Genomic DNA, 16,049 nt, shown 5'->3' with positions numbered 1-16,049 from the left:
CTATTGTTGTCAAGTCAACCATCCGTACCCCTTCTATGGATTGCAAAAGTTTGACAACAACCATCCGTACCGCTTCTATGGATTGCAAAAGTAATTTTATATTATCAGTGATCAATATATATGAAAATATACAAATTATAATTGATATACCCTAACCTGCTCTTCATGTGAAGTAACCTTCAATAGCTTGTCCCCTTGTAAACTAATTTCAATTACCCTTTTACTGGAGCTGGGGATATCAATAATTAACCATAACCGCTCATCAGCAATTAACCATAACTGCTCATCTTGAAAAGAAGAAAAAAACATTTAAATATACATAATAATGTTAATAACAAATTGATCAATGATATTTCATAAAAATATACGTTATATCTATGGTTAGGGAATGTGTACGAAAGAACTCTCGATCGATACCCTTTCATAGCTAGTACCCTATATGAATATTGATAACAAATTGATAAATAAAATTTCATATAAAATATAATAACAACCATAATTTTCAAACCTTAATGGGGGAGGTGATGCAATTGGAGGGCCAACCGGAACACCCTCATGACTAGTACCTATAAAAATATATAAAATAAATTAATCAATAACAATTTTAAAAAAAATATAGTAACAACGATAAATGGCAAACCTCATATGAGGGAGGTGATGTAACCAAAGGGCCAACCGAGACCCCCTCATGGCCAGTACCCTATGTGAATAATAATGACAGCTTGATTAGTAACATTTCATATAAAATATAATAACAACATTTCATATTAAATATTATAACAATAATTAATTACAGACCCTATGTGGGAGACGTGATGGAATTGAAGGGTCAATGAGTGAGGTCGTCCCACACCATCGTGAGTAACCTATACGAAGTTAATATACATGATAGAGAAACAAGTAAATACAATTTTTACAAGAAATAAATAAGATATAACTTTGTCACTTGATCTACTGGAGCTGGATGTGTATGCGTGATGATGTCCTTCAAACGAGTCAAACAATGCTTTAATCAAGACATCTAAGAAGACACCTCATCTCGTAAACAAGAAATCTCACTTTTGTATGGGGTAATGCAACATCTATTGGGGATAGAATGGGTGATGTCGTCGATGGACACTTTTGTATGGGTGATTGGTAGCATGGTCCTAAACCCCAAGAAAGTGTATGGTGTCAGTGGTCTCAACAATAGGAAGACATGTAGTATGCTTCGTAACAAATGGCTGAATGGGCTCCTCAGACATCTCAAGACTACCGACCTGTATATCAACAAGTGGAATCACATGAAATGCTGCATTTTCTATCGAGGGGCACTGAAAAGGATGAGAAGGAATACAAATCCAACATAGTCGTGTATAAAACAGTGTCCGTATACCATAGTCTAGCCTCTTTAATAATCAAGGTATATAATTTAACCTGTTTGCAATAATCAAGGTATCAATTAACAATTATATACCTTATCACCAATGAAAATAATTCCCATATAACTCTAACTAGGAACATCTCACGTATGCTACTTGCACATCCGTGGAGATGCATGGACATCAATTAAATCCACCCAATTATACAAGGTGTTTAGGCGTCTTATATATCAAATACTGCAATATAAACATTAATGGTTAAATTTAATTAATTTTTGTTCTTACCAATCAATATAAGTAATCAACAAATATACATTTATCTAGAACGCAATGAGAAATTTGTAGATGTTATATTTATGCATGTTAGGCATTTGGCAAGAGCAGACTTTGTCACTTACTTAAGACATCGACTTGAACATCATCTGCCACATTGAGACACTCTAGGGATAGGAATTAAACCTATCCAAGTGATCAACCAACTAAAGGTACTCTACATATACCTTTTTTTATCGATCATTTCCCAGTAACACTATATGCAGACAATACAATAAGACCATATTGACAACATCGATATCGTTATCCCCCTATGACCTAGCCAAAAAAATAGGCTCTACATCATGATATTGCACCTTCTGACATCTTTAGAAATAGTATCTCTAATCCTATGTTAGATCCATATGGAATATATGATAAAAGTGTAGTGATCTGGCTAAATGGTAGCCTCTTCATCAATGTAAACTCAAATGAGTTGAATCTCACATCAATCCTATTTACCCTAAACCAAAACTCATCTCTATCTAAGCCCCGATATAACTATCTTAGCAGAAATGAGTGTACCAACATTCCATTAAACTTGATATCTGGCAATCGTAGGAGGTGCCTAAAACACGTCCTCTTGAACAACCACAATTGCTCTGGTGTCAGTGTAGATTTAATCTTTGATATAGCGGTGCACTAGACACAACATATAACCTTTGCTCGAAAGTGTCATGACTCATCTAGGATTCTTAAATCGCCCGTTTTCTTTTATAAGAAATATTCTATAAAAAAATTTAAAAATTATAAGAATTTCATAAAAAAACAAATATAAAAACAAAGATGGAAATGACAAATATAGAAAACAACAAACTTAAAATTCAGAAACTACATATTGCAATACCTTAGAAAGATAAAAACAGAAAAATCGAATGGAAGTTCAAAAATTACGTGTGAAATTACCTTAGATTTGAAACAAAGAAAAAACTATATTTAAATTTGAACACTATACGTTCAAAAACCTTTAAATGACAAATATAAAAAAACATATTTGAAATTTGAAAATTAAACGTTAAAATACCCTAAAATGTCTAAAATAAAAAAAATCATTCAGAAATTCTAAAATTAAAAATTGACATGAATTTCAAAAACTAAACGTTGAAATACCCTATAATAACAAAAACTGAAAAATCAATCTTCGAAATACCTTAGAATAACAACAATTGTAAAACTAAACTATAATTTGAAAATTACATGTCCAAAAACTTTAAAATGACAAATATCGAAAAAACAGAATTGAAATTAGAAAACTACATATTAAAATACCCTAGAATGTTAAAAACAGAAAAATCACTCAAAAATTCAAAAATTACAGATCGAATTATCCTAGAATGACAAAATTAAAAAATTAGACCTAAATTCTGAAAATTAAACATTGAAATACCCTGAAATGAAAAAAACTGAAAAATCGATTTGAATTTCAAAAAGTATATGTTCAAATATATTAGAATGACAACAATTGGAAAACTGGACTAAAATTTGAAAACTACGCGCCCAAAAACCTTAAATAACGAATATAAAAAAAATAATACTAAAATTTAAAACTACACGATGAAATATCCTAGAATGTCAAAAACTGAAAAATCATTCAAAAATTCAAAAACTACAAATAAAAATATCCTAAAATGACAAAAATAAAAAAAGTCGATCAGAATTTCGAAAACTAAATGTGGAAATATCTTGAAATGACAAAAACTGAAAAATCAAATCGAAATTTGAAAAGTACATGTCAAAATATTCTAAAATAACAACAATTAAAAAATTAGACTAAAATTTGAAAACTATATGTCCAAAAGCTTTAAAATGACAAATATTGGAAAACAGAATTAAAATTCGAAAATTATACGTTAAAATATCTTAAAATATCAAAAACCAAAAAATCACTCGAAAATTCGAAAATTACAAGTCAAAACAACCTAGAATAACAAAAATAAAAAAGGGGCCTTGAATTTCAAAAACTAAATGTTGAAATACCCTAAAATGACAAAAACTAAAAAATTGATCTGAAATTTGAGAAGTACATATAGAAATACCCTATAATGACAATAATAAAAAAATTAGACTGAAATTTGAAAATTACATATCCAAAAATAGTAAAATGACAAATATAAAAAGAAAGGAACTAAAATATGAAAACTACACGTTGAAATACCCTAAAATATCAAAAACTAAAAAATCGCTTGGAAATATGAAAGTATAAGTCAAAATATCCTAAAATGACCAAAAATAAAAAAAAAAAGATTTGAATTTTGAAAACTAAACTTTGAAATCGCTTAGAAATGAAAAAACCGAAATATTGATTTGAAATTTGAAAATTACATAAGAAAACAAGTCTATAAAGCACAAAAATAAAGAAACGAATTTGAAATTTGAAACTATATATCCAAAAACCTTAAAACAAGAAAAATGTATATGAAATTCGAAAACTAAACGTTGAAATATCTTAGTATAAAAAACCAAAAATCTATTTGAAATTCGATAATTACATCGTAAAACGAGCTAGAAACGCACAAAAATAAAGAAACAGACTTCTAATTCAAAAATTACATATGGAAAAACCCTAAAACAATAAAAATGGATATGAAATTCGAAAATTACATATCGAAAAACCTTAAGAGTGAAAAATATCAATTTGTACCCTTATATTTTTTTACTCTCACATAGGTCCTATAATTTTCCTTTGCCCCCTATGAATTTTCTAATCTCCCACATGCCCTATAGTTTTAAAAAAGTAAATTCCCCCTAACCCTTATATTTCTCATGTTCCATGGATCACCCTTGGGTTACTATACAATTACCTTCTCTCCCCACCCCCCCCCCCTCCCCCCATGAGGGGGTTTCCCCCGCCTCCCCTAGGTTCTAACTATTTGAAAAATTAAATTTCCCCCCATCCCATGAGTCATCGTTCCAACCCGGGGGAGATTTAATTCACCTCGGAGAATCTAGGGGTCCCCCAAGTAAGATCTCTGGTCAAACCAACTCATTTTTATGTAAAAAAGGGTCATTTCAACCTCCAATTTTAATACAAATTAAATCTACACATTTTGCAACACAATAGCCCTAAAAAATTTAACTAAAACAACCAAGAATCAAGACATGTTATGAATTGTTTAAAATCAAAACCCTAAATATTTATGCTCAAAATCTTCATCAAATTTGTAATAATTTTAACAATAAATTGATTCAAACAAGAGTATAAATGATGTATTAACCTTCTTTGCCATTTTTTGTCATTAGAAAACTTGAAAAATTCGACAAAAATCTGAAGAAGATGAACATATGTTGAGACGTGGGAGACCCATGGGAGATCTGTGAAATTCTTTGAATTTGAACCGTGAATCCATGGAAATTTGGGTAGGAATATGAATTATTTTTGGTTTATATATAAGGGCATTTTGGCCATTGTAGCTAAATAGGGCATTTTTGTGTAATTTTTAAGTTTTGAGGCAATTCTGCTTAGACCCCTATTGTTTTGGCCAATTACTTTAAGGGAAAAGGGCTATATCTCACCCAAATTTTAGCCTAATCTCAAAATTATACCCACGAAGATGAAAACTCAAACATCTACCCATGAACTAACTGTCATCCAAATTTTCAACTAGAAGTAGGGGTAAAATTGTCATTTTATCCATAAACTATAAAACTTTGAAATTTATATCATTTCCCCCTTAGAATTTATAAACTAACACTTCAACCAATTCTCAAAGTTTGGAAAGTTTAGATTTCACTTTTAGGATTTGTTTCCTTCTTCAGCCACTATTATTCCAACCGACGACCAACACTTTTCACCCGTCTTCCAGATCCGATAATGAAAGACGACAAAGTTCATAATCTAGATCTATCTGAATGATGAAACATTGTTCAGATCGACAAAAATAGAAGAAGGACAACCCTTCTTCGTCCTTCATCGCGTTCATCCAAATGCAATGACTAAGGATGATGAAGGTCATCCTTCATCTCTTTTTGCACATATGGACGACAAAGGGTAGTCCTTGACCTTCGTTTCTTTCCAATCGTCGGTTAGTTCTCTAAGCCACTAAAGATAAAATCTAAAAAAGAGATAAAGTGAATTTTTCAAAGTTTAATTATAAGGGTAAATGTGAGTTTTCTACACTAAAGGAAGAAATGATTGAATTTTTTAGATTTTAAAGTTTATAGGTAAAATAATGATTTTAACTTTATTTCTAACTGAAAATTTAGACTGTAGTTAACTTATAAGTAGATATTTAGGTTTTTCATCTCTCGTAAATATAATTTGAATTTCAACTAAAATTTGGATGGGAAATTGTCCTTTTCCCTTTAATTTCCTATCTAATTAATTTCCCAAAATTTTTTTGGGAGGAAAAGTCTTGAATAAAGATACTTGCCGTGTTTTGCCACTTTCCTGAGAATAGTATTATTAATAATTTTTTATCCCTTCTAACCGTTCGAATTGGCTATTACTGATTCTAGTAATTAATCTGGAAAATTGAAGCATGACTGTTTGAAAGAATTCTAGGGTTTTGCATTAATTGAAATAATGAGCAGCAACAGCAGCAGCAAGAATCAAGATCTGGGCTTGTTCTTTCTAGAGCAGGCTCGGTCTTCTTCAAGTTGGATGGGTTTTGAGGAGGAGGACGAGGAGGCACCAACGGAGCTTAACACAATCAACAGTTCGGGAGGGTTCCTTGTGGTTTCCCCCGACAAGTTATCGGTTAAGTATACCAGCGTCAACCTCCACGGCCACGACGTCGGCGTGATCCAAGCAAACAAGCCTGCGCCTGTTAAGCGCCTTGTCTACTACTTCGAGATTTTTGTAAAGGACGCTGGTGCCAAGGGCCAGATTGGAATTGGCTTTACTATTGACTCTTTCAAGATGCGCAGACAACCCGGGTAACTATAACTTATTATTTGGACTGTCTCTTAAAACTCTGATAGCAAACTTGACAAAGCAGTTATGAACATCATAGAATTTATTTCGCTTCATTGTTTGGTATAATTCCAATCATTGTTTCATATAATTGCAAACTGGAATGGAGTTTCTTTTGTAATATTAATTCCCAATGACAGTTTAATAGGGATGGATCTACTAAAGGTTTCTTTAGAGAATAATCAAATAATAATAAAAGATTTGAAATGTATTGAAGAGCCTCAGTTTATGTTTGTGAATAGACTGTTAGCTGATTAACTACTACTGTAAGAGATACATAGGAGGCCAGCTGGAGGTTTAGTGCTATCTCATCATTTATTGAACACAACAGAGAGAAGGTTCTGGCTAAGCTGATTGAGCTTTTGCTGATATCCTTTGTCCATATACTTTAATTTTGTAGTCTATCTTTGATTGTAACAATAGAGATGAGAATCTTGATGGCCTTATGTAGGATCATTCATAGGTAGGGCTTTCCAGTCCTCTCTTTGTTTCTTAGTATATCTTGGCTGAAGCCCAAACAATGCTTTTGATTGGAGAGGGAATTTTAGTGGAAAGAGAGGTGGATGGAGACAAGTGGTGGCCACCTTCAAACGTTTGCTAGAGGCATAGTAGAAAAAAATCACCAAAAAGCCTCTCATTGGCATTCAAATATAGACCAAAATTTTTGTTCAACATCTACTAACTATGGCTATAAGACAATAAATTGGTTAAAAAATTATTGATCATCTTGACTTTTTCTATGTCCCATGCTAAACATGACTTTAGTAAATCTCTTAAACCAAGCTCTAGGAGATTGCTTCAACCTATACAAGGCTTTTCTCAATATGCATACTACATCATTGTCTGTTTTTGACTCAGAACCTGATGACACTTCCATTTAAATTTCCTCCTCTAGATTACCATGTAAGAATGCATTTTTCACATCAAATTATTGTAGTGTCCATTCCTGATTGGCAGCTAAAGACCAAAATACTCGTACATTATTCATCTTAGCCATGGAGCAAATGTTTTAAGATAATGTACTCCATATGCCGAAGTGTACCCTTTTGCCACTAGTCTTACCTTGTATTGTTCTAGTACACTATCTAACTTATTCTTCACAATGAACACCTATCTCCACCCTATATTTTTTTCCACGCAACAATTTCACCAATTCCTATGTTATGTTTTTCTCTAAAGCCTCAATCTCCACCTTCATGATAGTTTTCTAATTCTTGTCACCTAGTGCCCTAGATATGAGAATTGTGTTTAGGTTGGTGAGGAGAGCTTTGTGGTTAGGGAACAAGTGTTTGTATGTCAGGTTTAAGTGTATGAAATGTTTGATGCATGTTCTAATACCTATTCTAATGACAATTGAAACATTTAAATTATTTGGATAAAATATTTCAATTTCATCAGATTTAGGATTAATGCTTACCTGAATAGTTTCAATTTCATTAAATTGTTTTGGAGCATTATTTTGAAATAAAAAATGTTCTTGGAATGGCTAGAAGTTGTCTATTTTTCTTTTCAACAACTCCATTTTGTTGAAGTGTATTTTCACATGAAGACTCATAAATTATACCCTTTTCCTGAAAATAAAGAGCTAAAGACTGATTTAAGTAATCTTTTGCATTATTTGAATGAAAATTTTAAATTGCAATACCGAATTGTGTTTGGATCATATTGTAGAAGAGTGGAAAAATTGAGCTTACTTTAGATTTATGTTTCAAAAGAAATAACCATGTCACACTGGTATGAATGCCAATAAAGGAAGAAAACCATCGAGTCTTAACAATATTAGGAATGGTGAAAGCCCTCAAATGTCACTATGAATAATTGTAAAAGGACAAAGACTTTTTTTTTATCACTAATTGAGGATTGAACTCGCTTATGTTTTGCAAGTTCACAAACATTACAATGAAAATCATCAATAATTAATCCTTTAAACAATAAATGAAACATTATTTTGAGAAGACTAAATGAGGGATTACCAAGACAAAGGTGATGAAACCAAATTTTGTCTTTATTGGATTTGGATGACTCAACATGAAATGATAAAGATGAAGCAATGTTTGGATTAACCTGCTGACTAATTTATTCAAGATAGTAAAGCCCATTTATCTCTCTAGCATGTCCAATCATCCTTGTCGTGCCTTTTTCTTGAAACTCACAATGAGATGAATGAAAAATAAATTGTAATTAGAATCTTTGATGAGTTTTTGGATTGACACAAGATTAATAAACGGTCTTAGCTCATGAATTACATTTCTTAAAGTGAGATAATTTTTATACAAACTCCTTGACTAGCAATGGTGGTTATTGAACCATCAACAGTGGTTATTTTCCTATCTCTTGGGCATGGTTCATATGAAACAAATTTATGAAAAAAATAGGTCATATGGTTGGTTGCTCTTGAGTCAACTATTCATAGATTTGGGTGGGTTGTATTCAAAGCATCAAGTGCATGAGAAGAGAAAGAAATACCTGTGCAAGCCAGAGTACAACTACCTGTTCATGTTGGTTTTTCTGATGACTTCAAAAAACTTCCTAAATTTTCAATCTCTGATTTGTTGAACTCAACTGTTCTTGAATGTGCTTGAAGACTCTCCTCAGTTGTTTTTTGAGAATTTGTCATGTATGCTTGTCCCTGCCCCTTTGATTGTCCATTCCTGGGATGTTTATAGTAAAGTTTCCAACACATGTATATTGTGTGACTAGCCTTTTTATAATAATTGCACCATAAGAAGTCCGTATCAAGGGAAAAAAGGCCTAGTCCAAGAACAATGAACCTAGGACTTTGATACCATAATAAAAGTTGAATGGTAAATTAATCTTATTATTTTTAAGGAATAATCTCAGTTTATATACAATTGATAATAGAACATAGAATAGAAACTAGGAACCAACTCGATTGACTTTTATATCAAAAAATTGGAAACCAAAAAAGGAAAATAAACCGAATAATAAAATTACAACTAAATCCCTAACAAAATAGTAACAATCTACGATTTCCTAAACCAGAGAAAATTTTGTATTTCTCAACACTCCTACATAATACTTTCATCTGAATCACATATACCAAGCACAATCATGTAACTAAAATGCTTTTTGCTATTGAAATGATCAGATTCATTAAATTTGCAATTATTGGACACATATATATTCATAGAAAGTATCCAAAACATATAACTAAGTTTTCTATATATGTCTTTATCTATTCTCATAGTTAACCCATATCCAAAGAAAGGAAGGTTTCTCACAAATAGACACTTATTTCTTATAAATAAACAAAATATAGCAATATGAGAACTTAAAACATACACTTGCATCACAAATAGAAAATGAAAACTCTCCAAAAATAAACTCATGGAAAATCCTCCTGTTCTTCATTGCTTCTCTCAAGCAATTCTACTATTTATATGCAATGCTGTGTTGGTATGGTTCATAGAAAGTGGAACAAAAGCACATAGTCGCTAGAAGTTTTTTCATGAGAGTTTATTTTATGTAAATAAATTACAGGGGTGAGATTTTTACTTACTGTAGATTTTTTTTTCTTTTGTCGATGAGAAAGACGGGTTGGGGTTGTCGATCTAGGTTGTAAAGTTACAACGTGTCTTCCTAATACTTTGCAATGATTATTTACTTTTTTTTAATCCTATCAAAATCATTTTTGTCATTTATTTTATAGTTGTTAGGGACAACACTTTTTCAGTAGTAGCAGTCTGTAATTTATTAAATCACAGTGTTGATTTCCTTATGCCAAACCTCAGTGGGTCGATGTGAAACAAGTTTTGAGATAAATAACTCGTTTAAATTCTATTTATTGGTGTAGCCATTAATCTATACAGAGGGAGAACCCTAATAATCACTAGGATTGCCTAACAAGAAGAAATATTCCAAATATAAAACTTAATGTTTATTAGAATTTCCTAACAATAAAGGCAAATATAAAACTATAAGAAAATGCAATCATAATGTTCCTTAACAGTAGAAAAATTAAGGATTCTACACCTAATAATTAAGGATCCTAAATCCTTAATAAAGAGGGACAAAGATCTTAAATCCCTAACAAATAGGGATTCTTCTAGAATTTTCAACAGTCCCCCTCCAGTTGGTGAATAGATATTGTATTGCTTTAAGGGCTGGATAATTGATAGAGAAATTTCTCACCTACATGTGTTTGATGTACCTAGTATGTGGTTAGCAAGATTGTTATTGTTTCTTATTTAAGAAAAAGAAAATCTTTGGCTTTTAGTCTTAGCTACACTGGTTGGTGGTGCTCCATTATTTTGCAAGAATATTCATGAACTGCATTGCAATTGGAAAAGTACATTCTTTTAATCACTATTGCTGTTGTACAAACATGGATTTGTTATTATGAAATATTCTTATTTTAAATTAATTGGCATTATTGAGCTTGGATAACTAATTAAACTTCTTTCTTGGAACTATTGAATTAATGTTGAACTATTCTTATAAAAGAAGTTATGATATATATCTTTGACCTTTTTTTTGCGTCACTTATCCCTTTTGAAGGTGGGAAGCCAACAGTTGTGGTTATCATGGGGATGATGGATTTCTTTATCATGGGCAAGGAAAGGGAGAGACTTTTGGCCCAACCTTTACGACTAATGATATTGTTGGTGGTGGTATTAACTATGCTTCTCAGGAATTTTTTTTCACGTAAGAAAGATGAGTTAACTATGCTTTTGTTAGCTACGATGTTTTAGATTTCTTCTAGTGATCCTCTTCATTGTATGTCCCTTTGTTTGATGCTAGTAAGAATGGGGCTGTAGTGGGAGCAGTGGACAAGGAGATAAAGGGTCCTTTGTTTCCAACAATTGCAGTTCACAGCCAAAACGAGGAGTATGTGATACTCTGTTTTAAGTATTTGTCTTTTCACAACTTTTTATCTATTTGAAGTAGTATTTGGGTGCAAGATTTACAACAAAAATATCATTTATCTGTAAAGTTATTCTTGTAGCTGATTTTGTTTGCATGTTGTGGTTTTATTTTGCTCTCTTTTCTTGAACTCTTATGCTGATCCATAATAGTGTTCTTGCCTTTTGACACTAGCCTAATCACCTATTTGTTTATTTCGTTAATTTTTGCAAGGCTAAACTTCATTGTCCTCACTTGAATTTTGAGTAAAAGTACGCACTAGTTTCATTTCTTTAGAATTTTGTCAGGATCCAAACTTGAATTTGTTATAGATATTTATGGAAACCTACCCCTAAAAGAGATGCCTTCTGTGTATTTTTTAAATTAAATGGTTTTTACTGTTCTTGGTTATACCATAAAAAAGTGAATAAATTAGATTACTTAGGAGATGTTGCTGTCTGTGGTGTTAAAGTTCCATTTAGATCTAAAATTGATGATTGTTCAATCAATGATGAAACTATGTAAATTTTTTATTTGTTAACAATTTTCTTTAAATGAAATTGAACAAAAAAGAATATCCAGTCATCCGAGTTTTAGTGGGAAAATCTGTTGAAAATACTATGAAAATGACAATTTATATGTCTTTTCGTTGTAATTGACTTTTTCTTTTCTATTTTGGCCCCTTTGTTTTTTTTGAATTTTGATTTTTGTTTACATCAATTGGTTAGTATAGAAGTTTAACCGTGCACTTCAGTGCTGATGCATAATGGATTATAATGAAAATGTTGGATCTTGTCGCGTAAGTGTTTCATAATTTTGCAGTTGTCATGATAACATTGTATGTAGAAATATTTTTGTGAAAGACACTGTAAATGAGAGTTCTTAGTCATGGGATTTAAATATGACCTATATGTCATACCTAGAGGACAAATCAAGTAAATAAACTTATATGAAGTAAAGATAAGGTTGCTTTGTGAAAAAATTTGAAACTATGATGACTGTATTGAGTGAATAATGAGGCCAAAGTTGAACCAAGAATTTTGAATTGAAATGAAGGTTTTTTTTCTTTCATTGAGTTTGAGACAGATTCTAGAATTAGATTGCTTCCTGTTGAAGATTGACTTTGATTGTATTTTATGGGTAATTGTAGTATGACTTGCTTGATGATTTTGGTAACGCAGTCTTTAAGCCCACTGAGCTAATATGGAAAGCAATGATATCATTTAAATAAGGAAATGTATAATTGGGTATTGCTTTCCTCCTGCTATTCTAACTTTATTGAAGGGATAATGGCTTTTAGGCTGGAAAAGTTTTAGGATCCCAAGTGCAAGGTATGGGACTTGAATCCTATATTGGAAAGTATAGGCAACTAGTGTGGGGTTTATATAGCCTTGGGCTCTCCCATCTCAATAGTTAGCTTTTGAGGTGTGGTTCTTCTAAGATTCGTATCATTTGGTATCAGAGCCACCACCATATCTCCCAGTTGCAATCGTGCGGCGCGGGTGGTGACGCTGACATTGCAGTGTTCGCCTGGGGCTAGCAAGGAGCTAGCGCACAACCAGTCCGCGTGGGCGCCGTTGCTGCGGAGCGTGATGGTATGTTAGGATCCCAAGTGCAAGGTATGAGACTTGGATCCCACATTGGAAAGTATAGACAACTAGTGTGGGGTTTATATGACCTTGGACTCTCCCATCTCAATAGCTAGCTTTTGAGGTGTGATTCTTCTAAGGTTCGTATAAAAAAGAAAGCAAAAGTATTGTGGGAATGTTCTGGTTTGATTTGTTAAGCTCATTGGAGATTGAGGGAGTCAACCACAGACTTTATCGACCTTGATATAGTGGATAGCTCTAAACTATCGTGTATCCATTGAGTGCTTGAAGAGGCAAGATCTGGGTCCTTCCCTATTTTTGGCATGTAATATGCCAAAGTACCTAAAAAATGCTGTCCATCCGGTAAAAAACACTATGAAGGCCAAAGAAAGTGAACATCACAAAGTACAACAAAAGGAACAAATGTAAAGTCCAAACTGTTGGTTTGGATCTGAAAATCTTTAGGTAAGTACAAGAAATTGATGGAGTGGAATTCAGGAAAATCAATAAAGTGGACAGAGAAGTGTTGACAAGGAGTATTTTTTTACTCAAGGGAGACAAACTAAAATTATACTAGAGTTAATTCTTTAGAAAAGTGGTTCCATGTAAAATAACTTTATGAGATTAGAAGATGAAAATAGTAAGGAGAAATAGACTTCCTGGAAATTTTATTAAATTTCTTTATAGGAAACTTCATGAACTCAAAACAATTCTTGAAATGCCCTAATAAGATATAAGTGTCTTTCTAGTAAATTAATGAGGATCTTTTATAATCAGGTAAATTACTTATCACTTCTCAAAGCTTTTGCCAAACACTATTTAAGATTAATCAGGTTTGAATAAGTTTGGATTTTGATAAGTTACCATATGCACAGCCACCTGAATGATACAGTCCCTTCTTGGTTCCCAAGCACCTGTGACTTATGAATAAGAATCTAACCAATCTACAGTGGATAGGATTATTTTCTTTTGTCCTGTTTGAGGGATGTATAATGTATTGCAGAGAAATTACTATCTCCTTGTTTCTCTAAATCTGTGGATTTTTGGTTTCCTGTTTTATATTTATATTTTATTTTTAATGAATTTTTAACTTTTATTTTTATTTTTCCTGAAATTGGAGCAGGTAAATATTGACCCCTAGAAACCTTTGACCTTTATGGTAAATTTACCTGATGCACTGTTAAAGTCACTAACTTACCCGCGGTTGAATTTTCATAGATTAACTTAACCACATCAAAGTGCACCTGTAAGCAACATTGTGAATTGTTGTAGTTTTGTTCCACGTATGGAGGAAGCTGGCGCTTGGCTTTTTTTTGTTATGAAAAGAATTTTCATGCTGTTTATGCAGTTGAGTACAGTACTTGTTTTCTTATACTATGCCAATGTCATAATGGATATGGACCGTTAGTATTGTATTTTGAGTGTCATAAACCATTTTCCTCTCATGTGTAGCTAAGTAAGGATTGTTTAGTATCCAATTCTGTGAACGTGTTGGGATTTATTACCTGTCCAAACACTTATTACAATCATATTGATCACATTTACTATTTATTAACTGAGGCCTTGGTTAGTGAATTTATGTGTTTGATTTGAATCCTGCAGGGTTCATATCAACTTTGGGCAGAAAAAATTTGCTTTTGATCTTAAGGCAAGTCTCTTCTTCAGTCATTTATATTTAACTCTTTAACTTTAGTAATGAGCTTGTACTTTTTGGTAACAACTCTCTGTTTTCTATGTTTCCTTAACCTTAAGCTTGAGGTAACTACAATTTGGTGCCTCAGGTCTGGCCTAAGTAATAGTAAGGTCTTGTAGAATGAGAAAGTAATGTTTGGCTCCATAAGTATTAACTACCGTTATATTAAAATTAACTGCATAGGGTACTTTAGTAATTCGATATCTTTTATAATTAAAAATAAAGTAGTAAAGTTATGAAAGTTAAAATGAAAAAATATACACCCAACCCTCCCTCGTAAGCCCTCCACCCCACACTACGTTTGTGTAGTGCCCAGCCCCATATAGTAGCCTTGCCCTATCCCCAACCCAAAACCCAACAAAATGCAAATTATTTGTAGCGGGCTATGAAATTGCTAGTAACAAAATTGTGAGCGTAGGAGTCTCCCTCATCCTAGTAGGCCTCACACACCTGTATTGTATCCTTGCAAACCAGTAGCTAATACCTTTGGCTGCAAGTTGGCAACCCATCTTCCCATTGCACTCCACACAAAGTGCCATACCTTTTACCCCAACTTCAACAGCTTGCACTTAGGAGCCCTCGAAACTTACCCTTTAAAACTAAGGATTCTTGTTTGAACAATCTCTTCCATACCATTTTATTATTCAAAGAGAGAATTTTTACAAGAGATTAGAACCTTTAATTAGTTAGGAAATTTGTACAAACAGAAAACAAATATAAGAAAAGAAATTACAGTCTACACAACCCTAAAATACCACTTTCCAAAATAAAACAAATCAATCAATCTTCCTAAAATACTTCATTGGCCTTCAAAAGCTCCCTCTTAGGCTGCTAAATGGATGTCAGTCATTTTAATGATCGAAGGCCACTTTTAGCACAGCTTTGGTTAAAATGTATGCTTCTTGTTTTATGGATGGAATGTAGATTGGACTGATCCATCCTTCAATCTCTTTTAATGAAGTTTCAATCTATTCTTAAGTCCTTAATCCTATCATATTGAACCAGGTTTTGTGCAATATTGATATCAGATTTGCTATCACTATAGAGAATATGGGGTCTGGACATGGGCAACTATAAATCCTCAAGAATTCTTTCTACCCAAATCAACTCACAAATTTTGCCTCTATCCTACCTCGGGCAACCATTGACTACTCTTTATTTCTCCAATCCACCAAATTACTCCACAATTTTGTACAAAAAATTAATGTGGACCTACTATCTTTTGGCGATCTGACCAATTTGCATTGTTTAAACCAACTATCCTTGTATCCTTATTCTTTTGAAACAACAACCCTTTTTTGGGAGTTCCTTTTAGGTAT

General features: G+C 32.5%; 1 protein-coding gene across 4 annotated transcripts in view; it reads left to right on the top strand.

Annotated features, from left to right (window-relative positions):
• The first annotated feature begins 6,107 nt into the window (after positions 1–6,107).
• Positions 6,108–16,049, top strand: part of LOC123203139 (ran-binding protein M homolog) — a 30,343-nt gene continuing 20,401 nt past the window's right edge. For 3 of the 4 annotated variants that reach the window (XM_044619327.1, XM_044619326.1, XM_044619324.1), the window contains exons 1-4: positions 6,108–6,548; positions 11,104–11,250; positions 11,347–11,433; positions 14,640–14,685. In XM_044619327.1, coding sequence (XP_044475262.1) covers positions 6,196–6,548; positions 11,104–11,250; positions 11,347–11,433; positions 14,640–14,685 — 633 coding nt within the window. In that variant the 5' untranslated portion in view covers positions 6,108–6,195. The remainder of the gene's footprint in view (positions 6,549–11,103; positions 11,251–11,346; positions 11,434–14,639; positions 14,686–16,049) is intronic. The other variant, XM_044619325.1, reaches the window with a different exon arrangement.

Source organism: Mangifera indica, chromosome 19, assembly GCF_011075055.1.
Source record: "Mangifera indica cultivar Alphonso chromosome 19, CATAS_Mindica_2.1, whole genome shotgun sequence".
Classification (NCBI taxonomy): domain Eukaryota; kingdom Viridiplantae; phylum Streptophyta; class Magnoliopsida; order Sapindales; family Anacardiaceae; genus Mangifera; species Mangifera indica.
This window is presented reverse-complemented; position numbering and strand designations above follow the sequence as displayed.